Genomic DNA, 25,302 nt, shown 5'->3' on the forward strand with positions numbered 1-25,302 from the left:
CTAATTTTCATTTGAACATCTTAGGATTCAGTATTTACTGTTTAGGCTACCAGCTGGAAGAACAAAAATTTACTTTCACTTGCAGGTTTGGACCAAAAAAGGATCGAGTGAAAAAGGTCGAGGTCAAAATTCCAAACTCCCACCCAGGTTTGCCAAAAAGCAGCAGCAACAGGCAGCAGCTGCAGCTGCACAGCAGGCACAAGCTCAGGCACAGACTCCATGTGCAGCACAGACTCCAGGTCAGCCACCAGCTTCCGTTCAGCCTCAAAATCAGGCTGCAGGAGGGGCAGCAGCCGGCACAGAATTCACGGTGTCAGGCAAAGTCTTGCAGAACACCCAGGCTCACAATGGTCTGGGAACTGAACTATGGGAAAACAAGGTGCCTCCTACAGCAGTTCTGAATGACATCTCCAAAAAATGTAAGTACCGTTTTCTGGATTCTTTTTGTGTGGTGAGAGGGGCAAGTATTGTAGTTAGAGAGCACTGACTCAGCTCTCACAATTTACACATGCAAGTGTATTTTGCAAAGGGAATAGAGGGCAACAGTGTAATGTCTTAACCTATGAATACTCCCTCAAAAGACTTTTGCAGTGTGACATTACTCAGTATTTTATGTTGTTATCATACTCTGTTTACAAAAAATAAGCATATTACTCCCTCAGAAATCTGTTTTGTTAGACTTGATCAAGCTTCCAAATGTGATGATCAACCCTCTTAGAGACAGCTAAATATGAATCATATTGCTAACTCCTGGGTAGGCTAATAACTTCTGAACCAGAACTTCGTTAATCGACACATCTGTGGTCTAATTTTTCTCAATCAGTTGGTAACTTTAGTCAAATGCATTTAGCAACTTAGGTTTTTTTGGTGGTGTTTTGCTTTTAACTCTTCCCTTACTTGTCAGTGGGACCTATTAGTCCACCTCAGCCGCCTTCAGTGAGTGCTTGGAACAAGCCTTTGACATCTTTTGGATCAGCTACATCTCCAGAGGTAAGGATGAAGGGAAGCGAAGCTTACTCTAATTGTTTGTTGTGAAGATTGGGTGCAGATTATTCAGGTGTGTCCATACATAAACTGATGTGTGCAGGATTTCATGAGTTAGGAAGGTGGTACAGAAAGATGCAGGCTAATGCTTTTATTAACTTTTATTAAAACAGGAGAACTGTTCTTTGTGATCAAATCTCAAATTTCACAGATTTTATTGATAGCTGCTGTTTAGTGTATATTTTTTAAGTTAAAATATTGTCTAGTTTGTGAATGCTTGTGTCCAGCTTAGTGATGCAGACAGAAACAGGATGCCTTCTCTTACGACACCATTTCGGATGGCATAAGGAGTTCTGTGAATCTTTTTGAGTCTTTGTTTTTCTTGAATGCTAATTTTGAAGTTTCAGGAGAATAATATGAACTTGAATCTAGACTTTTTTTATATTGTATTTCTCTTTCCTTTTCAGTACCACATCTTTTTCACAATCTCATTTATGTATTTCTTCACTACTTTTACTTCCCCCCCCCCCCCCCCCCCCCCCGAGCTCTTATAAACAGTAGGAAGCTGAGGAGAAAACAGTATGCTTTCATACGTTGTTTACTACTTGTAAATTTATTGCAATTGTGAATAATGCTTTTGCTGGCAGAAGGTAGAAGTATGTTTGTAGCATTCAACTTCGAGTATACTTTATGCTCTTTTATTAACTAATGGCAGTGTACTGATAGAAGTCTTTTGAAATGTGTTAAATGCTTGCTTTTTAAATAGGGAGCAAAGCCTGGGCAAGAAGGTGGAGTCGAGCTTGGTATAGAAACTATTCAGTTTGGAGCCCCTGCTTCCAGTGGTAGTGATAATGAAGTTGGCCCTGTACTTTCTGAGAAGTCGACTGACAAGCTACCAGAACCAAAAGAGCAAAGACAGAAACAGCCTCGGGCTGGACCCATCAAAGCACAAAAGGTAAAACATCATACTTTTAAAACTTAAAAGAAAAATCAGTCAAAAAAGATGTTGCAAATAATTGATTGAAAAATAGAATGCTAATTTAAATAGGACTAGACCTATAAAAATTGCACTCCACATTTGTATTTCCTAAAATAATAAGATAAAAAATAAGATGGGGAATTCGCTTAAAGAAGTGTAAATACACAGCATCCTAAGGCAACAGAGTTGATCCACTAACTCTATTTGGAGCAACAGTTGTAGCTGCAACAAAGATGGGATTATGAATCTGTTAGCTTTGCTGGAGGAGTATGGATTTTGTAGGGTGTTTTTGGTTTTAATTTTTGTGTACACCTGTGCTTGTTTTGCTCAGGTTGTCTTGAGGGCAGGCTATTTCTGTCCTATATCTCCAATTTCACTTCTTCCTGCCACCATGTCTGCCTTTCTCCCCCACACCATCATCTGCAGCCATTGACACGGTGCCTTGCTTAGTTCTGTACCTAGGATTACCAAGTAGTACATCAAGTTGCAGGGAAAGAAGTGTTTGGAGAAAAGGGAAGAATATTAGAGCCCACTGATAAGAAGTCTCAGAAGCACAGACATCTGGATAATTAACTTTTTTTTTGTAATTAATCTGGGAAGAGTGAATAGGTAATCAAACTAAAATACTTTTCTCGTTTTTCTCAGGAGATTTAGGGGTTCCAGTTAACCATAATCAGTTTGTATTTCCATTGTTACCACTCACAAGGAGTCTGAATGACTCCTGTCATTCAGATTACAGTTAGTGATCTTTCAGGTTAATGGAACTTAATTTCCTGTTGTTTTCTCCTCCAGTGTGTACTTACCTCTGCATTGCTAGCACTCACTTGAAGGAAGAGGTAGCTCTGAGAGATATGCTTTGCTCATAAGTTACTAAACCAGTTAATTCAGTTTCTCTTGTCTGAGATTTGGCGGTGGTCCTGATGTACTTAAAGCCCTTTTCGTCTTTCTAGAACACAGGTGCTTTTTTTTTTCTCCAAAAAACCCTTGAAATCTAAAACTGCAGTTATATGCAGAGTGAATTTATTGAGGCGCTTAGTGGCTCTGCTGCAGTTGATGATTTTCATTGCAAAATGTAAAACCCTTACAACAGAGAAATGTACAGTAGCTAGTCATGCTGGTGAGTTGTAGCAACACAGCATGTTCAGTAATCAGTGTCATGTCTAGAAGTGCCCCCATGAAGTCACCTGGATATTAAACTCCTCCTAAAATTGTCCGTTTTACATGTAGAGATTTTTTTTTTTCCTGCTTGGTTATAACTTCAGACTCCTGAAGGTTTTGTTGAAAGATGTGGGCGACTAAATGGTAAACTCATTGGAGATGACCATTTTGATGAACTTTTCTGAATGAGGGTTGCAGTCCTTCAACCCTTCTGATGGAGAGGAGGAATGGAACAAAAATCCTACACACCCCCCATCATGATGGTATGCACTATGAAGCCTAGATATTAGCTTGTTCAATGTTTATAGGCAAGGAAAGGACTGTATTTGAAACGAAGCCATTTAACCTCTCAGAGTGTGACCTTAAATTGTCTGGAGGAATTTCTTCGTCTGTTAATTGTTAGAAGAAAAGGTATTTAGAGTGAGGTGGCTTTGATGATGATCCTGATTGCTGCATTGCAGAGCTTTGGTACTCACTTCCAAGGTGCTTTTGTCTTTCCCTCTAAAGACATTTTGCAGTCTGTACTGGCCTCCTGAGGGTACTAAATCCACTGGGAAAACTTCAGCCCACCCCAAAGGCATTCTATTACAAAAGGTCTTCATCTATTTGTGAAACAGATGGTTCATGTTTGTGGAGACATACTATCAGCTTCTGGTTTTCCACTATCAAAGCTCAAGCAATAGGGTTTCAGAAGCTGCCTTTAAAGAATTTTTGTGCTGCTCTGTAGTAAGGTGGACTGAGCCAGGAAGGGTATGCCTCTTTAAACAGAACATTCATGTTCCCTGGGGCCCTTCATTCTTTAATTCAGCTGTACAAAAAGGAACTGCTGAATTACAGCAGCTACTCCAGCCATAATCTCCACAATATAAGGCAATGCATGAATGTGGATGGGGTTTTTTTGTTGTTTTTTTTTTTCTGGATATCTTTTTAGTGCTCAGGCACTAGGAAAAAAACGCTGCCAACACTGAGACATCAACAAAGGAAGGGAGTCCTTTTCTAGTTTTCTAATCTCCTGGAACCCTGTAAAATCAGAATTCTCTGAAAATTGAAACAAGCTGTGTGTGCATGAAGTCTTGTGGCTTCCTTTTCTGTACTTATAAGGAAATTCTGCTGTAGGTTTTAATTAGGTCTTATTTTAGTTGTACTTTATATAATATGTCTCATTTGGCAACAGTGTTTAAATTCTTAGTGTCCAGAGTGGATGCATTTTGAACACTTGCCACTAATTTAATTTTGATTGATTTACTTATTAGAAAATGCTTAGCTTTGAGGAAAGCTGTGTTAGATTTAAACAAACTTGTTCTAAGCATGTTAAATATTGTTTTATGGGCAAGCTGTGGGGGGGAAGACATAACTGACAAGTTAACACTAACTTAGCTTCCAGACTTGAGTCCAGTAGAAAACAAAGAGTATAAACCCGGTCCTATTGGGAAAGAGCGTTCTTTAAAGAACAGGAAAGTGAAGGATGCCCAACAGGGAGAGCCTGAGGGACAGGAGAAGTCATCTCCCACCTCTGTGAGAAGTCCAGAACCTGTCACTGCAAAGGAAACCAAAGCGACAAGTGAACTGAGTACGGAAATAGGAACAATGATATCTGTGTCTGCTCCAGAGTTCGGAACAAGCACAAAGGTAAGAAAAAGGTTGAAATATTATAGAGCACTATATGTAAAATAATACTACGGTGATGTAATTAAATTTTGTTGCCTGCTGGTTGTAGTGATCTGGACAGCAGAGCTTACTGATTAGCAGATTTGAAACAAATGGTTACTGCTTGAACTTAAATAGTTCTCTGGAAGTGGTATGGAGATGTGCCGTCACAATCCTTGCAGAGATCAGCTTGGAAAATTGTAAAGTCTTCCACTGCCTTATGAGCATGAGAACTATCCAGAGTCTTTACTTTCTGTGGTGAGTGGCACTAGTGCCTGATCCAAATTGTGTGAACTCGTGTCTTAGTGTGTTTCTGGTATACACAAGATGAGAGCTTGACTTTCAGCAGAGAGCTACAGAAAAGGAGTGTGCCTAGTGGTTGTTTGAGAGCTGAAGCTGTGAGTTAAGTGTTCTGGGGAGGGTGAGGGGGGAGTGGAGTTGAAATCTCTAAGCTAGGAAAATGCTAAAGCATTGCATAAGGCTCGGTCAGTTTACTTAAAGGTTCTGTGTGTCAGGCTTGGGATATAGTCAAGGTACATTCACTTGCAGAATTCAGGACTCATTGCAGTTGTCAGCATTGGAATTCCCTTGCCTTTCAGTGAAATGGTGACTTACTGTCAGCCTTCACTATTCTGTAGCTCAGTTCTTGGCTGTTATCTGCTGAAAGCACTGAATTGTTGAAAAACATCCATGGATGGACTCTCCTGTTTGCATAATGGCCTATGTGGGGGCTGTCTTCTCTTCTGTCAGTTACATGTCTAAAGCAAGAACTGTGAGTGTTCTTAAATGGAGAGAAGCTATGCGGGATTGAGTTGGTGCTAGTTCAATAGTTACACCTGCTTTGATAATTGGAAAGTTTGCAAAGCAGTTCTGTGAGTTTAAACTCAAGTTTGTTGCGTACTGTCTCAGTCTGTCTTCCTAATCTTAAGCAGAAACATTCAGACACCTCTCAGGAAAGCCATTCCTCTGCAGAAGTTTCACTAATAGTTGAAGAATCTGAAATGCAGATCAGTTTCTTTGTTTGAGACTGTTGTTGGGGTGGTGGGGAGCAGTCCTAGCAGGTGTTTGTCAAGCTATACCGTACAAGCAGAAGATGCTGTTGTGATGAAATCTTGTTGCAGAACAAATGTTAAGGGAGAAGTGGTTCCCAGCTATTAGCTGCAAATTTGATTTTGAGTGGAATGACAAATGTATGAAAATACAATACTGGGATTTCTCATCCTTCCTAGCAGTTTTCGTCTTTAGTAGATGTGGATGGTTTGTGTTGACACCAGATCTGGGCGAAGTGCTCTTCTTTTGTGCACAGAATCAGCAGTGCAGAACCATAAACATCAGCCTGTCCAAGCGGATGCTAAGGAGGCTGTTCTTTGTGTGCCATGTACTTTCTTACCATCTCTCAAACTTCTTTGAGTAGCACTCAAGGGGAAACTCCTCTTCTAATCCTGTGGAGTAGACATCTTTGATCGCTAGACTAACTTGCTGGTAGCTCTGGTGAAGTAAACTGGTACCATGTCCTCTCTATACGTGTATTTTAAAAGAATGAGATCTTCAAAAGGGAAGTCTGTATTTTGTGCCTTTCTGGCCCTAGTTAAAAGCAGGTTGCCTGTGTTCTTTGAACTACCACAGTATTGAAGTGTCAAACCTCTTCTAAAGGGAAGACCAAATTGAAAGGAAAATGGAAAGTTTGTGCTGGACATGCCAATTGCCAACAATTTCTTCATTGTTTGAAGTGGCTTCTTTTAGAAGCATTTAATGTATGGTATAAATAGGCCTTAAAACACTTTCAGCAGTTCCAGATTTGCTTCTGAATTACTTTGTCATGTAGAGTTCCAAGGGCATTAGTAGTAAGTTTTCTAGGGAACAAGTGGTCAAACCTTGTATTAACTTCTATGCAAATTGAACCAACAGCCTGCAGATCTATTAGGGAAAATAAACTTCATCTGGATTTCACAGAAGAGAACCAATCTTGGTACTTCTGAAATGGTTTTAATTGCTTACTGTCCTACTCTTGGAGTTCCTGTGCTGGTTGGTATTGCAGCTGCTTTTTCCTGTCTGTAATATTGTCTTTGCTCATTAATGAGGAAAGAAGCAATGTCATTTTAAATCTGTTACTTGAATGTCAGATGTTTAATTTTTAGCAAACTAAAATGATCTCTTTGAACACTGCCATCCTTTTCGGGGAAACTACTGCTCAGGTTGCAGCAAGGTGCGCTTTCTTCAGTGTATTTGTTGATTTGAATGTTTATGAAAGTCAAGCTAGCTGGCTGTCTTCAGAAGCAGAGACTTTGTAGAAGTATCCCATCCATAACAAAACAAGCCCTTTAATAAGATCATATGTATTTAATCAGACAGGACTGTTCTGCCTCAAACTGTGAATGTAAATCACCTTATACTGAGGAGCTGTTTATCAGGAACATATCACTGTGATGCTCTGAAGCACTGTCAGCTGTTTCTCTTGAGTTTTGTAGTATTTTTGGAGTGAAAAGCAATTTCTTGCGTAAGTCTCTGAATCAGGTAGGATGTCTTTAGCTTTATTCCATTTGAACATCTCCAAGTAAAGCTTGGAAGCTTTCTGATCACAGGAATGATCAGTACCTAGTGGAAATGGCAACAAAGTTTTGGATGAATGGGTGATAAAAACTGTATGTTGCAGAGGTGATATCAAAAAGGAGGCATGCTTTATATAGAAATAATTTCTGAAATGGTTCAGTATCTGACAAGCGCTCTGGTTTGAATTAATTCCATGTCTCAGGAATAAATCAAACATTCAGCCCGTTAATTATTTGTAGGCCCTTGCTCCTTTGTAGCTTAGTCAGCTCTGAGTCTGCTGTATCCTTTTGTTCGTAAAGTCACTTTAGGTTTTGTGGGCTCTTCTGAGCAAATTAAACAGTTGTAAAAAGTTAACCTGTTTTTTGTTCAGATATAAATACCCTGTAGATAACTTCAGTACTTACTGTATTGTACAGTTCAGATAACTTCAGTACTGTGTATTACAGTTATTAGTTTATAGTGAAGTATTCAGTTGGTTTATTCATTAAAACAGTTGTTCAGAAGGTTCATTTTAATTGAACTACAAAAGCATATGGTATCTGTATGTTAAAGACTCCTAGACTTTTTCCTATCAGTTAATGAAAGGTGATGGTTAACCAACCCATGATATCAGCAGTGCTGTTCTTACAGCTAAAGCACCGTCTTCTCTGCATGTTTAGCATGTAACTTATTTTTGTAGAGCTGTTCAGCATTGCATACCCACTTCTAAGGGCACCACAGTGGATGTGTTAGGGTATTTTTGTTTTACATTCTCTTGGGAGTTAAGTACTTCTATGTGCAAAATTATCCGAAGTTGGGAAGATGGCAATAATTTTGATTTAATTTCTTTTGTGACAAGCTATAGTGCTGAGACCATGTAAAACTTGGGTCTAAGCCTTGAAGGCATTTTTGTAATGTTTTAAAACTTCCTGTGATAAAGGATCTTATGTGATAAAGCATCTTTAAAAAAGAAGTCATTCAGTTACACTTCATTAAAAGGATCTTAGGATTAAAGCTGCTTTGTGCGCTTGCTTTCTTCTATGTATATAACCTATATCCTGTGTAAGATTGTGAGATTATATTATATCCCACCAGTTCAACAAATGAGGAGAATAACTACATGGTGAAGCAGGTTCTTTCTGTCTCCATCGTAAATACATGTGTGTGCTCATCCTAGCCCTTATAGTTGGGCTCTTTGTCCTGGTCTTTTACCAAAATAAGCTTATCCTTAAGGATACCTCTTTGTCACTTGCTGATTAGTATCTTAATGCTTTAATTAATGTCTTAGGAGACATTGTCATTGACTTTAGCAGTGAATTCAATATAGTTTTTCATAGTTTATCATCATACTGGTTGAGTATGGTTGAGTTAAACAAGTATAATGTCTTTGGTGCCTACGGAGGCATTGCACTGGCAAATCCAAACACTTGTCAACAGCTAATTTATGCTTCAGTTACTTCTTGGTGTTTGGTTCTGTAAAAATGATGGAGCCTATTCTGGGCTTTCAGTATTTGCTAGTGAATTAATGAATCTTGGCTAATTTGGGAGTGTATGGTCACACCCTTTATCTGATAATCTTGAAACAGTTCTTACAACGCTTGTTTACAAGCATTACAACGCATCCGGAATGCACTCAGATTTAAATATTCAGTGACAGAGACTAAAAACAATGCTAAATTTTGGTTCAGAGAGGTGCCAGTACCGTTTTTGTTCATTGTAGGTCATTCTCTGGAGAGCTGGCAGTGCCATCAATTACATGTTTTCAGTGGGGAGTTTAGACCTACAGCTGCAGTAGTCACAGCTACAGTTAAGTCCATGAGAGTGAGTTTGATTCATGGAGCATGCTGTGGCTTACCTAACTGTGAGGATAAATAAGCTACAAGAAAAGCCCTTGGTATAATTTGGGTAGGCTTGTGCTTCCAGCCCTTCTATTTCTTGATATCACTGCCCAGTGCACAAATTGGGAGGCAAACTTGAACTGTCCAGAGGCACTGTCTAAGAGTTTGAGAAAGGACTTAAGGAAAATTGTTCTGTCTTTTTTTTAACTGGAAGGCCTTGCTTGTTACAGATGTACCCAAGATATTCCTGCTTGTTTAAAGCTACAGGAAGGTTTCAGCTAATGTGATTTTACTTTTTTGAATGAATTGGACAAAAAATGCCTACAAACAGCTAAAGCATCTTGGGTGACCAATGAGTGCCTATACCTCCACAGTTCCATGTGTTTAATGCCCAGACATGACATCATTCTGTATCCTTGCTTTAAAGACTGTATTTTGACTTATCTCAAGTCATGCTTCTGAGATCATGGGGCAAACTGTAGTCTACCCAAAATAGTTCTTGAATAGCAGTTCAGCAACAAGGATTGCTGAAAAAGGATGTGCCTACCAAGAAAAAAAATCTTTGGGAAATCAAATTCTAACCTGCTGAATGGTGAGGCTTCTTCCTGTGGAAAGGCTGACCTTTTTCCAAGAAACTTAAAATCGGATTTAGGTAAGGGAGATATTTTAATGGAATTATTTTTCTTCACAGGAGTCTGTAACAGACTACACTACACCTTCTCATCCTAACACAGTGGCTACTAGCAGTACAAAAATGGAGGAGACTTTGGTGACGAACGTAAGTCTATTGCAGTGAATCGACTTTGAAGACAAGAAAATTTTTCACACTTCCTTAAAGCATAAAATACTGCCTTCAGTTAACAAGTCACTAGAGTTTCTTCATGTTGACTAGCTGTGCACTACCCAGTGATCTTCCTCTGAAGGACAGTTGTTTCAATTAGTATCTGTTCTGGAATTCTTCAGATATTTCCTTATTTTTCAATGACTTGCAGAGCAGAGAAAATGTGAAAATGTTTCTAGGGACAATTCTAAAATATACAAAGAAAAGTATAATGAATGAACTCTCAGCAGTAGCTGGGCTTTGAACCTGGTGTGAAGGTCTGTAGGTGAGTTTGAACAAAGGCTTCTAAAAAGAAAGCAGTTTTGAACTGTAGCCTGAAATCAGTGACTGTATGCAAAGAGAGCAACTTAACGGCTTTTGAAAGCATGCAGCAGGATTTCATGTATTCAGTAGAGATGTAATGTCTGCAGTCCTCACAAAGCCACTGATCCTGATTGTGTGTGTGGTGTTCTGATTGAGAAGACCAACTGGATTATGTTGTGGAGTCAAGTTTGTCTTGAGCTTGCTGGGATACCGGATAGGAAACACGGATCTTGTTATTTTTGTTTGAGTAGCAGAAGTATAATTAGCTCAGAGTTGAGTCACTTGTTGGTTGGGGGAGGGAAGAATTCATGCAGTAGTGTCTCAGGTTTTTGCTGATGTCTCGTGAAACGCTTTTCAGCTTACTGCAGCATCCTTTAGTGCAGTTTTGAAGCAATATTGGCTAAGCTTACTATTCTGTTGGATTTTCTGGTTGTTGTGGTTTGTGCCTTTGGTGGTTAGTGTGGAAAACTGACTACTTTTGTGTAAATGGTGGTAGTGTATGCTCCAGTATGGCGTGTTGGAGTTGGACTTGCAGCACAGGATCCTGGCCACAAAGGATCTGTGGTATCGCCTGCTTCAAAGCTTCAGTAGCTGTATCTTTTGGATTAGCCTCATCTTATCAGTGGCTGGAATTCCATTAGCTGTGGTCTGTGAGAGGAGAAAGGTGGAGAAAGAACTAGTCAGAAAGGAGTAGACTGGCCACTGCATTATTTTTGGTACATTCTATTTAGAATATCAAGGAAATCATCAGCATTTTCTGCAATAAAAATAGAAGTAGCCTTTTGTCAACTTTATTTCCCTAGGTTTGACATCTTTAATCTTTTGAAAGAGAAGATAACTGTATTTGGTTACTGGATGGCAAATCTGTTTTGGTTTGTTTCATGGTCCTGTGACTCTGAAGGTTTATAGCTTCCTCTTTTCAGAAACTGCACCTCAGAACTCAAGAGGTCACTATATCCCATGTACTGTATTGGTACAGAATGGGCCAAAGTTGGCTTGGGAAGAATTTTTGCATATCAGTAAAGTAAAATGGTACTTCAAAGTATATCCCAAAGCAGAAAAATTGGTATTTGTTTATGCAGAAGACACGGACCCTTCAGAACCCCAGTCTTCAACCTCTTTTTATTAAAGAGAGTTGAGAAGCATCTCAGCACCTGCTGAATGACCTTTTCCCACCTACCATATTTTCACCTTATTTTATCAAAATCTCCCTGCCAAATGCTCAAGCCTTGACAAAGTTGTAGCTCACTGAATAAAGCTTGAGCTTTGTTTTTTTCTGGGGCTTTCATAATAGACTTAGTTAGAATGTGATGTGTGTTGCCTGCCTTTCAGGTGCCCCTGCCCCACACCCTTCCCCTCCCTAGGAGGGAGACTCTACAACAGAGCTCCAGCCTAACTCCAGTTTCTCCCGCTACCGTCGACCTCACCCTCAAGGTATGTACCACATCCCTCTAAGGGTTGTTTTCTTGCATGCAGGGGAAAGTTAATGGAGAACTTGCTGGTAAACCTTTTTTTAGAGCCTTCCTTTGTTTCCTCTGCTGACTTGCTTCTGCATATAAACGGATGGCTGAAACACAAGACTATCAAAGGATGCATTTAAATTCTAAATCTCTAACCCCATTTTGCATTAACACTTGGCATCAACCAGTCTTGGCTCCCACTGCCCTGAAAAAGGATCCTAGCATTTTAGCATTATACCATTGTGTTCATGACAAACCATCAGAATCTGACTGATTTTTTTAAGTTGTTTTTTTTTTTTGTATGTGGCATAAAGCAAGTTGCTTAGTTGGGTATTAAAGGCTGCAAGGAGTTGCTTGGTAAGCCAAGCTTGATTTTCTTAGCAGTAAGATTTTGGTGCAGTGATACTGTGTTTTGAGTTGGATGGCTGAAGTTCCAAAAAATAGGAAGTAGGGTGGAGTGCTGGTGACTCTGAAAGGCAGTTCTATTAGCTAGTCAGAACATGCTTTGTTGTTATAAATATTCTGCTGCTTTCTGCTCTTCAGTGTAGAGCAAGCGTATAGAATATTTTGAGTGGCATTTTGCCATTTTGATGGATTTTGGATTGTGTGTATTGTATAACTCACTAACATAGTATTGGTCTCTATTTTGCTACTGTACCTTTAGAAGTTTTTTGGTCTTTTTGGTGTGTGACATCTGCTTTGCTATTGTGACTGCAGGTGATTGAACTAGTAGAAACGGCGTTCCTACTTCTAGTATTGAGAGTGATGTTTGAAATTAGTTTCTGTAATTTACTTTTTAAAAAACCAAACACTTGAAACTCTAGGGATTGGATGCAGAACTAACACTGGAGAAAGTTATTTGTCAGTCCTGGTGAGACTTCAGTCTTGCTGGCATGGTTTGACAGCTGCTTGCTCGTATTCTCTATGGATGATAGTTATTAATGATCTCTTGTTGTGTCTTTGCTTTTCTTTTCTTAACACTTTTTTTCCTGGGGAGAAAAAAAAAAATAATATCATAGACAGTTGGGCCAGCAAAATGGGGAGAGGGCTTGAGGAGGGACAAGTAAATTAACAAAACTCTCTGATTTTCAGTTGCATTCTTGTGTAACAAATTACCATAATCTGACTTTCTGGCGCCTGAAAGCATTTTTCTGAAATAGCAGTCTCTAACTGTTTAGCAACTGGACATCCGATCCACATGTAATTCAGGTAGGATTGTTACTCCAACCACAAGGAACATGACACTGCTCAGCCACAGAGCAGACTACAGCGTTTGTTTGTCTATTTCATCCTGCAGTTTCTTGTTCTCTAGTTCTGGTGTCAGTGATCTGATTTATTTCTCAGTGGATGATAAATCTTGGATGCGTGATAACAGAATACATTGAAGATCCGTGTTTTAGTGCTACCTTGAAGGACACTCTGATTAAAATCTGAACGGAAGGATGTTTGGAAACAGCTTTGTCTCTGTTCCAGCCTCTGGAACGGTACATCCTTCTTCCAAATGCTGAAGGCAGCAGGCTTGTTTTGAGGTGTGCGCTGAGGCTATCACTTCCATAAAAGGCTTTCTGGCCCAGACAGGGCAAAGCTGCTCTTTCTTACCCTCTTTCGTATCATTCTTGCTTTAAAAAAAAGCTCATTAAGAGCAACAGAAAACAAAGCATTTCCTTCCCTCCCTTAGAGCAAAGTCTCCAGTCTCTGCCTCCTTCCTCCAGCCACACCTGCTCCCAGTACTTTGTATCATTCTGCAAGAGTGCAGGTGCAAAAGGTGCTAGTCTGAGAGAGATTGAGAACTTTTTCCTTACACCAACTGTACTAACTTTACACCTTTATTGAGTCAGTAGTCCTCAAAGGACTTATCTGACATGGCTACTTCTAGTTAAGGAGATGAGCAGAAGAAAGCCAAAGCCATCTCAAGCTTGAACTGCTCGGCTACTTCCATGTTCCAGAGCTTAACATAAAATTCCTGTGTAGTCACCTGAGTCTGGAGTCTGGCATCCTTTGAATTTCTTTCGTCTGTCACCTAAACTTTGACGTAGAGAAGCGTGTACATGTACACATTTGTCTCCAGTTAAGTTTGTAGGTAGTAAGTACTGGACTTTGAATTCAGTGTTGAGGCCCTAATGGGTGAACAGTGAAGAAGAAGAAGCCTCAAGCAGCCAGGGTCTTCAACCTTCTCCCTTTCCCATGGCTGAGCAGTAGCAAAATCACAACACCTTCCCAAGTCTCACTCAATTTAGAGCTACTTCCTCCTTCACATCTGGTCTGTAGGTGGTGCTGCATGGATAAGTGTAGCATATCAATGTCTCTTCCATCAAGAGATTGTTGAGGAGCTCTTTAAAGGCAAGGCTCAGATCTCTGTTAAATGCCGTTTGTAGCGAATTGGTAGGGATATGGAATGACTTGAGAAATCTTGGTAGTCTCTAGGTTTGGAAGTCAAAATTCAGTGTGTAGACTCCTGCTCTTGTTGTCACTAGTTTCCTCAGGGCATCATGAAACATGATGAATGTAGTAGATGCATTCTCCATTCAGATATCTACAGGCACTTTCCTCGTTTTCTCATAATGCCAGTGCAGTGTTTTCCACCTTATGCAAAATCCTTCCCAGCAGATTTATAATAAATTTTTATTTTTGTCCTATCTGCAAGAATCGGAACCAGTTTGGAGGGCAGTATTATAATGGGGAAACAAAATGTAAGTGCATGATGATGGTCTCAAGAAGGAAAATAGATAAGTCACCTATCTTCAAATGATTTGAGGTGCAACAAAGTTTCTTTCTCTCCCCTTTTACTCTTGAAGAACACAGAGCTATAGCTACTTTATGGTTGTGTATCAGTCGTGTTAGCCACTTTTTTTGTGTACTGCTTTGCTTTTTTATTGCTTTTGAAGCATCTAGCCAAATAATCCAAGTTCTCTTTGGCCTGTCCAGGCTCTGTCTAATGCATTTTATGCAGGGTGGTTAAAAGCATGACTTTCAGAGGCTGCAAATCCCAGTTAGGGCACTTTACTGATCCAGACAGCGAGGCTGCTGAGGATGTATTTGAACCTTTACAAATACCTTTAAATACAGCATCTGGCCTTGAGAAGCTTAGAGCCCTATAAATGAGGGATTTTAGCCTCTGGCATCCAGCTGTGCACACAGTCTTTCCACTTCAACCTCTGGCTGTCCTCAGTTGTAGAGAGAAGTCTGTGGACTTTGAGCATTTAAATTTCTGGATGCAGTCTGAACAGAAATATTTTCAGTAGTCCCTTAGAAGTGTCTGAATTCAAAGATACAGCCTTATGAACCTGTTCTAGCAATGATTGTTGTTGACTGCAGTGGAACAGTAGTTCTTCTCACTTTTGGTGGGAGAGAATTGTGTCTAAAAATTGTAGATGGAAGTTTCAACTTGCTGTGCAGTAGTGAAACTCACTGTAGAAAGAGGAGCATGAAGCATCTTTAGCTTTAACGTAAAGCAGTATGCACAGGCTGTGTCAGCTTTGGTAGCATTTTGAACAGCAGTTGATTTGGAAATGTGCACGTGGGTGCTCTTGGGTTTTCTAAAATGTATATTAGATTTGGTGGTCTCTCAAAATATATGACTTAGCAAGAAAGCAAGGAGCTACATTGTTTAAAAGGTCCAGTTAACTTAAAAAAAAAAAAAAAAAAAAAAAAAAAAAAGTCTTCCTGGAAATACTTGGATTCTTTTGTACCTTTCTTTTGCTTCCTGTGTCATTTGCTCTCCGTGTCAAATAAAAGTAAGCCAGATTAGTGTGAGTGAACTCTCTTTTGAGTACTCAGCATTAAGATGAACTGTGCACGTGTGCAGTTGGAACAGCAAGAAGCTCCAACTTCAGGCTGTACGCTTTTTGCATGAACAGAGTTGCACGATTACGGCAATTTTTTTAAGAGGCTCGCATGAAGCCTGAGTTGCCTTTTGAACTAAAAATAACTGTTAAAAAGAGGAAGGCTGTTGGACTGGTTGAATTTCCTAACAGATAAGGAAATTTGTTTTCTTTTTAAATAGATGGAGTCTGCACGCAAAGCATGGGAGAATTCCCCAAACATGGGGGAGAAGAGTTCACCAGTGACCTCGGCAGCATCTCCCATAGCTGGTGGCAGCAGCAGCAACAGCAGCAGCAGCAACGCTGTGCCAAGCAGTGGTACTTACAGCTCTTTCTCTAGTGCATCAATGCCTCCTATTCCTGTGGCTTCCGTTACACCAACAACTTCACTATCAGGTACTAGGTGTTAAGATTGCAATGTCCTGTTATATTGCTCTTTGTTCTGTGTTTCAAAAAATTAGGTTCCCTATGGAAATGTGTTTAATACAGAGCTGACAAATTTTGTGCAGGTGTGAAATGTCATATCTGAACAGTAGTTTTCTAGATATGTCTAATTAACAAAGAGATCCTTACCCTATTGCACTTCAGTTAGCTAAAAGGAATACTGAAAAGACATCTTTCTGCTTATGCTACATATAAGGACTTAAAAGAGGATGTAAGCTTCTGTTGGCTGACATGTTAGTTTCATTTTGTTTATCTGAGTGAAGGGAGGCGAGTGGGATTTTTTTGGAACAGATGTCAGTTCTGCCAGCCACTCAGTTCCAGCAAACAGGTTTACCTTCCAGCAAACACTTCATCCAGCTAGTTGCAGCATTAATTTCATTTGCAGTTTACTTTTAGAGCCAAGGCTTCAACAGCTTTTACCGAGCCTCCCTTGTATTAGGGAGAGCTAATGCCCAACTGTTCTTCATGAACAGTGCTTGTTCCCATCCTTGTTATTTGTCAGAACCAAAAGATGCTACGTCTGATTAAGTCTTCATGCCTAGGAGCGTTAGAATATCTGGCAAAACCTCAGCTGATTAAAAAGAGCTTTTTTTTGGAGCCGGGCGTTTGGTCTTAAGGCACAATCACAGTACACTGTAGTATTATTAACTGATATAACTACTTGGATATTTGCACGTCCTCCCGCGCTTGAGAAGGGAGAAATACTATTGTTGTAGCTCTTCCTATAGTGAACTTAATAGAATTGTTCTTTCTACTCTCCATCTGCCGTACAGTGATGGAAATAGCTGCAGTAGATTTTGGTTTTCATTGCCGATAGTGGCTGTGCTTGCATAGCTATACCAAAATCTCTGAGCACTGAAAGAGAGGAGGCTTTGGAGTGTCTTCAACTGGTTGATGATACACCACTTGCTTCTCTCCTTCTAGGAACTGGAACATACACGACCTCTTCACTGAGTACAAAGACTGCGAGCACCTCGGACCCTCCCAATATATGTAAAGTGAAACCACAGCAGTTGCAGACAAGCAGCCTAGCTTCTGCAAGTCACTTTTCCCAGCTGAGCTGCATGCCATCCCTCATTGCCCAGCAACAGCAGAGTCCCCAGGTCTATGTATCTCAGTCTGCAGCAGGTAATGGTGTTTGACTGAGAAACCACGTGTCTGCTTTTTTGGCATTCTGAAGCTTGAGAATTTCATTGTGAATTTATCTGTAGTAAAGGCAGAACGATGGAGAAGCTTTTATAAGCAAATATTCACTAATTATCTTAAGCTACATATGCAAGCCATATCAATAATGCTATGTTGTTAGCTTAGTGAGGAAAGTGAGTTTCTTGCCACTTTTCTGTTTCAGAATTTTAAATCACTATTTAAGACCAAGAATGACTTAGTGTTGGTGATTTTAATAAGGTGCCACAGTAGTTTATGATAATGGCATTTTTTTCTTCAAAGAAAATTTTACATATAGTTAACCTAAATTACATGAAGCATGTTCTTTCCCTTCCTTCATTAAAATGCCTCTTTTTTGCCAGGATCTGTTTTGTTCCCAAAGAATAACACGGGTATGCAAAGCTGATAGATTCTAGTAGGGATGAACTGATACCAAAGAAAAAATACCACACGTACTATGCACCCAGCTGCTGCATTCAAACTCTGGTAGTTGTACTGAGAAGTACTGACAGCGGCTGCATCTCTTGGTGAAAATTTGTCTAGCGAGGGAATGCTTAGAAGTTGATCTAACTGTATTTCTCCTCTTGAGGTACTGCAGCCCAAATTCCAGCTTTTTATATGGATACAAGTCACCTGTTCAACACCCAGCATGCACGCTTGGCACCACCTTCTTTGGCCCAACAGCAAGGCTTTCAACCAGGACTTTCTCAGGTATTTGGGGATTTTTTTTTCTTACTTTCTCCTCCATTCCAGCTCTGCTGATATGCACATAGGGGCAGGCAAGAGTGGGAAGATTCCACAAGAAACAAAATCATCCCTACTTTTACTGCTTCATACTGATGCCTGTGGATGATATTCAATCTCTCCTGCTCCTCTCGATTCAAAACAATTGTCATAAAAAGCTTTCACTCATGGTATACTTAATGTGAAAGCACATATTCACAAGGTGCTTGTATGATCATGTTAAGACAGGTTTATTGAATTTAATGGCTTCTTCTTTATGTAGCCTGCTTCAGTACAGCAGATTCCCATCCCCATCTATGCACCTCTGCAAGGACAGCACCAAGCTCAGCTGAGTTTAGGAGCAGCACCAGCTGTGTCACAAGCCCAAGAGTTGTTCAACTCTTCTTTACAACCTTACAGGTAAGTAGCATATGTGAATTTATTTGCTTTTTGGGTGGCAGAATTCATAGAACCCACATCCTTGCAGATAAATTCTGTGTTCAATGGCTACTTCATCTTTCTGTCTTTCCTCCCAGAATCTTTAATCTGTTGATCCTCATAAGAACTCCATACACAGATTAGCTGGTTTGCATGTACAAGTGGAGCTGTGAAATTCTGGGTTCAGAAGTTATCAGTGATATTTGTACCTTGAGGAAATCAGGCTAAAAAGCTGAAAACATAATCGGTCTTAAATAATAATAATAAAAAAAAAAGCAGTGGTGGGAGGCAGAGAAGTCTGGCCCTTTAATTCAGCATTTTGTTTATTTTCTGACCTAACATTGGTATCTAGAAACACTTTGAAATCCTAACTTGAACCCCATAGTAATCCCATGATGCATTGGGGATAGCAGATCACGTTTTAGAATAAATATTTTGTTTGCTACAGAAGTCAATCAGAAGATCAGTGTATCACAGATGGCATTGAATTTGTCTATAAATCTGCATACAATTTTCCACTGTAAACTATTCCAGAGCTTCCGTGTTGTTCCCATCAAAATTTATTCACGGTGGTACTCTGATAAACTTGGCTAGTTTCACTTTGAGAAAGTTTTTTTTGCAAAAGCAATTAGAGATTTTTGCCTGTGTGTGTAGAAAAGCCTGTTGATTGTGATGTAGAAAGCCAAAGCCAAACTAAGTAGACTTAGAGGAATCTCACATGTGTATCCTGAATCCCTTTAACCTTTAATCTCTCCCTATCCTGTGTACCAAGTGCTTTTTGTACTGGGTGAATGAGGTGAAATATTGTTTGTCCTTCCAAAGCTGACAAAAGTGGTTGCAAACAATTGGCTAGCTGCAGAAACACAATCAGCCTGGCATGCAGTCCAGATTAAATAAATGCTTCTGCCTGATCTAGTCACGCACACACCCAGTATTGATGGAGTTTTGAGTTGTGCTATTTGAGGGAACTAATACCTTTCCCACATCTTTAGAGATACAGGGAAATATGAGCTACAGGGTTACTGGTTTAAAATAGATAAATCTCTATGTAGGTGGATGCATATATAAAACATGAAAATGTGTCTACTTTGACAACAGTATTTGCATTCAATTTAGGGAAGTTTTTTTTTTTCCAGTGCTTACAATTAAAATTGTACAATTCTAAGAATGGTGTGTAACTTAAGGTACAGAATGGAATTAACCTGGATGTTCTGTAAGGCAAGCAAGCACAAGGTTGTTGCACATAACAGGTTAATAGGGCTAGTGCTATGCTAGTACATATCAACCAAGTTCTTGGTGAAAGGTATTTTTACATGGAGAACACTGTCCTTTGAGATACTCTCAGAAGCAACCCTCAAAACTTATTTGATTCTCCAGTGGTGGCTATTCAACTGACTTAAGGAAGGGGTTTGAAGAAATACTTCTTGGTGGACTAAAACCACCGCTCTGTTGCAGTGCTTTGCTGTTCTGCTTTTGGTCTTTGTTTTTTAAACTGCAACTTTCCTATGGTGATGAGAAAGCAACTGAATATCTGGTTAAAATTAAAGACTTTGGTGCCTATTGGTGTTCCAATTTTGAAGCCAGAGCATTCATTTGGAAACTACAGTTATCAACATCCAGTAACTTATAAGTATTAAAGGTCAGATTTTGAAGATCTATGAAGCCAAGACTACAAAAGCAATTTGCTTTATGATGGAGTGGGACTGCTAATGTGATACTTTCACACTGACCTACCTTATAGTACATGAACTAATAACCAGTAGTTAGTGTATGTAGTTTGGTCAAATTAAGAAAAAATACTTCAGCTTGGTGTGTATACTGGTATAAATAAAAAAAAGCCTGGTTATTTTTCATGTGGTCTTTAGTATCTATTATTTTGCTGCCTGCAGAATAAAAAAAAAAATCTTTCTCTAGTAAAAATTTGGCCAATCAAGTTTTCTAATTGTTTAAACAATATAACTCATGACTTTAAATTTCTGGTGGTTCATTGTTGAACTCTTTAGTTTTTATACATAATGCTCCAATCTATTGCAGGTCTCAGCAAGCTTTCATGCAAAGTGGTTTGTCTCAGCCATCGCCAGTAGTTCTGTCTGGTACAGCCTTACACAACTTCCCGACAGTACAACACCAGGAGCTTGCAAAGGCACAGTCAAGCCTGGCATTTCAGCAGACTTCTAATACACAACCTATTCCAATCTTATATGAACATCAACTTAGTCAAGCTTCAGGACTGGGAGGCTCTCAGCTTCTTGATACACACATTCTCCAGGTAGGAAATATCAAAAATGCAAAACTTCTGCAATGATTTGATAAAAAATAATGCAATTATAAATAAAGTATCGCCTCCTTCTGTAATAGTTACATGATGGTTGTAGTGACAGAAAACTTCAGACACTTGGAAGATAATGTCCTTTTAATTTCATAAAGGTACATTAGAATAATCTCTTAATTGAGGATTGTTCTCCAGAATGCAGGAATCCTTGCACTTGTATTACTATTGGAGCTCTTCGTTTGATTTCATTTATTGTAGGTGGCAAAGGACTATTCCACCATTTGCAAATAAGAGCTTTATTACAATCTGAAACATTCAGGTTTTCATATTTCTGTCCTGTTCTTTCTACTGTACTACTGTGTCACGCTGTCTCAGTTTTAAGAATTAAGTATTATCTTAATCATTATATTAAGTATTATTAAGCTTATTGGAATTAAGTATTCTTAATGTTGTTTTTCACTCTTCCTAGGCCAGAGCTACACTCACCCAGGCTTCAAATCTGTATTCTGGGCAAGTTCAACAGCCTGGCCAGAGCAATTTCTACAACACTGCCCAGTCTCCCAGTGCTCTCCAGCAGGTAAACTATGGCATGGTAAATTTCCTAAATTGTATTCTTCTTAAAAGCATGTTGTTGGTGATGGTTTGAGTATGTTATGGGAGAGGAGGTTTCAGAGAATCGTTGGTTCTTCTGAACTGCAAGAATTAAAAACTGATAGCCACAGGGAGTTACTGCAGCAGCACTGCAAAATTGAGTTACTGAGAAGCTGAATGGCCTGCAAGTTCATCGTGATAGTTTGTCTATGGTTTCCTTCTCTTAAAGAGTTCACCTTCCAGTGACAAGCAAAGATGTAGTTTGCACAGTGCTGTTGCTAGCTGGTTGAGGTGTGTGCTGCCTTCTTGGGTTCAAATATTGGTAGTGGAAAGAGCTGAGTAAACTGCAGGGTGCTTCGTGCAGCCCAGTTGTTAACACCCAAGTTTCACTGAGTTGAAAAGTCAGATCTGCCACGTGTCAGAGATCAAACATAGAAAATAACTGGAAAGTGGGCAGATAAATGATCAAACAAGCAAAATAGGACAACCAGGTCAGTAACATGCATCAGGAGACTTGTAAAATAGCTCCAGTGGAATTCTTTTGTGAAAGATCTGTTAATTTGCTATGTGCAGATATAGTCCTATTTACAGCATGCTGTCTATTGGCTTCCATCTTCTGGTTCAAATTTTGATTTTAAGTGGCTTTGGAGAGGGGGGGGGGGAAAAAAAAGCTATAGTAGGCTCCTTAATATGCAAGAAGTTACCAAAACAGACGTCTAGAAAAGAGTATTTAAAAAATTGGGTCTCATCTGTTGAAAATGGAGCATAGTTTTAAGGACCTTCTGGAAATGTTCATGTTTTTAATGTGTTCAAATATGACTGTCTCTATACTTGAAATTTTTTTATCATTCAGAGCAGAACCTTGCTAAGTCTTTCACATCTGGAGAATATTATATCATGCATAGTCTTGTAGTCACACAATATGTTCTTTTCAGGTTTGAGACTGGTGGTCAAACTATTAAATGCAATTATTCCTGCCAGTCAGGTCACTGTGGTATTCTCACACGCTTATCCACTGATGTTTAAGATCCCTTCCAGCCCAAACTACTCTGTGATTCCATGAGAAATTAAACCATTTACCCTGTATGTAACCGAAATCACAGAACTAGTAAAGGAAGTTAAATGATGGCCCTTGTGTATATGTTACTGGTGATTCTATACTTTTTTCCCCCCAGGTAACAGTACCTTTACCAGGATCACAACTTTCTTTGCCCAACTTTGGATCCACAGCACAGCCACTTATTGCCCTACCCCAGTCTTTACAACCACCACTACAGCACACACCACCGCAAGCACAGGCTCAAAATTTAAGCAGACCAGCACAAGTAACCCAGCCCTTCAGAGGATTGATCCCAGCAGGAACTCAGCACAGCATGATAGCTGCGACTGGAAAGGTATTTGTATGGACAAATTTGCAATACAAAAATGAATAGGAAGCATGGCTATTTGCTATTCTGTAGAACCAACATGGCAACCTGTGATGACACTTGCATTTAAAAAACATACCTTGACCTTAAAAGTTAGAGTGGGGAAAACAGGAAAGCCAGCCAAGATCAGTCCCTTAGTGACTGTAGCTTAGATGAGTTTCATTTGTGGCTGGCTTGCTACTAGACAAATTGCAGGAATACTTTGTTTGATAGTGGCTTTGTGGACTAGTAGAATACTTCATGGAGGGCACCATGTAGAAAACTGTACAGAAGGAATTGTTAAAGCATTTAAAAAAAAAAAAGTGTCAGAGCTGTTTTTTTTTTTTGTTGTTCCAGTCGTGCTTCTATCTGTCAGTGTTTGTTTCTAACCTAATACTGGTGCAAACTGAGATTTCATTTGTGCTTCCAAACTGGCAAATGCATTGACTGCATTTGTAATGCTGCCACCTGCTGCATGAATTTATTCTATCGTGTACCTGTTGCTCTAACAGGGTAGATGTAATCTTCACTAATACTGTCTTGTTCTCTGTGCAGATAAGTATCCCAGGGAATTCCTGTCAGGTAGCTGTGGTGAAAAACATCACAGGAGAAGCTTGTGTATCTGTGTGTAGATAATTCTAGAGACAGGAAGTTATCCCTTCAACTTTTGTAAGGACATTAACATCTCTTCTGCTCTTCAGTGTGAATCTAAGAGCGAATGGCATGGAAACTAGTCTTTCTGATGCAACAGACTGGAGTTTTAGGGACTTCGGTGGACTTTGTATTAACTGTGACCTTAAAATAGAGCTAAATTCTTCTGCTCTCTGAGGTTCTGCTTTTCTGAATAGCACCACAAGGTGCTATGAGAACACAGAACATAGTGTGCAAAGGCTGGCCTTACAGCAAAAGAAAACTTGCCTCGAGTGACTGCTCTAGCAAGGAGATAACATTGAAACAGTGCTGGAAACTTGAATACTACAAGGGAGTTTTCTCCTTTGTGTGGAGCCTCTGTGGCAGTTGTTAATAAAGAGATGTGAAGAGCTGCCGTCCAATCATGAGGTCTCTTAGATGCAATTTCAGATTTGCAGGCACACAGGATTTTTGGATAGTGTACAGCACCACACACTTGTGACGCTTTCAGGTGGCACTGTGACACTGTACATGAACACAGCCAAGCTTTCTGTCAGGTGTAGCAAGGCCTTTCCCTGGAGCAGGAAGTCATCTAGCTCTAGGGCTACACTTGAAATACTTAGAGCTTGTGGCCTGGATTTCAGGGTGCAGCCACTATTGCTTCAGCAAGAAATGAGAAGCTAAGGTGGGATGGTGGGATTTTCCCGTAGGTGCATTTGCTGCTGTGTTAGGGATTCCATCATGTTCCTGCTAAAGATAGCCAAATGAAAACAAAGCCCACTTACATTTGACTTAATGTTGTTATTATGCTTTATAGATGTGTCTGTGGAAGGATGCTGTTCCAGAGACTAATTTATTATATTGACTGTATCTGGAAAATATACATGCAAGATTCATTGCTCCATTTATAGTCTGAGGATTTGCAATGTGAATGACTTCTTTGCTGTGCTTTTTTTTTTTTTTTTTTGCTTGTTTTCTAGAACTTGCTTATTTTATTTGGCTCTTCCTTTCAGCATTTTTCAGGGTTGTTGCTAAATATTTTCCTGTGTTTTCTGAGGTGGGAAAGAAAACTTCAAACTACAAATTTTTCTTTTCTCTTACTGAATTGGGATGTTAATTGCTGTGCTTTTCAGATATCAGAAATGGAACTGAAGGCATTTGGAGGTGGTATTGATGTTAAACCTGGAACACCACCGGTGTCTGGCAGAAGTACTACTCCAACATCCAGTCCCTTCCGGTAAATCTCTTCTCAAGTTCCAAATTCTTGAAATCAGATCTGGAAAATTCACCTAGTCATACATGAGCAGCCAGCTTTGAAAAGCATGGGATGAGGGGCTACTAATGCAAAATACAATGTTTAATCTGAACTTAGAAGGAGCATGTTCTTAAGATGTACGTCATCAGATCCCCCCTGCATTCAGCCAGAAAAATATAGCTCTGAAATAAGACATTAAAAATATTTTGGAATTAAATGGAACTAAACAAATGAACTAAAAATGACCTAGCAGACAGAACTGGGCAGAGAAGATGTACTTTGGATTAGAGCTATCAAGACTGTTTAACTTCCCTGAGCGTAATAATAACTGCAGTGTTGAAAGTTTAAAAAACAAAACTAAAAGCACCTGAGCAGTAGTTCTTGCAGCAGTTCTGTTATACATTCTGCACCTTTGTTTCCTAAGCTCCTCCTGATTGAAATTAAGCAGTTGGCAGGTTTACTTGGTTAATTGACAGAATGGATTGAATTCTCATATGCAGAATGTACCTCTTAGTGAACTTACTGAGATGCTTTTGTGTGAAGTTGAGTGGGCTGAAGGAACTTAAAAGTGGAACTTTGGAGCAAGGTAGTTTTGTTCTTGAAAACTGCACTCCCATGCATGGTAATTGTATTTCATTGACTTTCAGTGTAGCAGGCTGAAAGCATCCAGGCTTTTCTAGTGAAGCAGGAATTAGTTTGAATTCCTGCATGCAGTCCTGAATTCTTGCCTGCAACATTTCACGTAAGAAAAAAAGGAGTGAGGAAGATGATGGTCTGTGTCTTGTAGAAATGTCTCATGTAGAATCTGTGGGATGCAGC

The 25,302-nt window shown here is 39.5% G+C and overlaps 1 protein-coding gene across 16 annotated transcripts in view; it reads left to right on the forward strand.

The window, feature by feature from the left end:
- PRRC2C (proline rich coiled-coil 2C) overlaps positions 1 to 25,302 on the forward strand; it is a 69,257-nt gene that overhangs the window by 37,955 nt on the left and 6,000 nt on the right. For 5 of the 16 annotated variants that reach the window (XM_085232137.1, XM_085232143.1, XM_085232146.1 and 2 more), the window contains 14 exons: positions 86 to 419; positions 905 to 990; positions 1,751 to 1,939; positions 4,499 to 4,750; positions 9,827 to 9,913; positions 11,612 to 11,713; positions 15,743 to 15,956; positions 16,929 to 17,132; positions 17,758 to 17,879; positions 18,175 to 18,311; positions 20,364 to 20,598; positions 21,071 to 21,193; positions 22,368 to 22,586; positions 24,362 to 24,465. In XM_085232137.1, coding sequence (XP_085088263.1) covers positions 86 to 419; positions 905 to 990; positions 1,751 to 1,939; positions 4,499 to 4,750; positions 9,827 to 9,913; positions 11,612 to 11,713; positions 15,743 to 15,956; positions 16,929 to 17,132; positions 17,758 to 17,879; positions 18,175 to 18,311; positions 20,364 to 20,598; positions 21,071 to 21,193; positions 22,368 to 22,586; positions 24,362 to 24,465 — 2,408 coding nt within the window. The remainder of the gene's footprint in view (positions 1 to 85; positions 420 to 904; positions 991 to 1,750; positions 1,940 to 4,498; positions 4,751 to 9,826; positions 9,914 to 11,611; positions 11,714 to 15,742; positions 15,957 to 16,928; positions 17,133 to 17,757; positions 17,880 to 18,174; positions 18,312 to 20,363; positions 20,599 to 21,070; positions 21,194 to 22,367; positions 22,587 to 24,361; positions 24,466 to 25,302) is intronic. The other 11 variants (XM_085232141.1, XM_085232152.1, XM_085232148.1 and 8 more) reach the window with 7 other exon arrangements.

Source organism: Meleagris gallopavo, chromosome 10 (genome assembly GCF_905368555.1).
Source record: "Meleagris gallopavo chromosome 10, MGAL_WU_HG_1.1, whole genome shotgun sequence".
In the NCBI taxonomy this organism is placed as follows: Eukaryota; Metazoa; Chordata; class Aves; order Galliformes; family Phasianidae; genus Meleagris; species Meleagris gallopavo.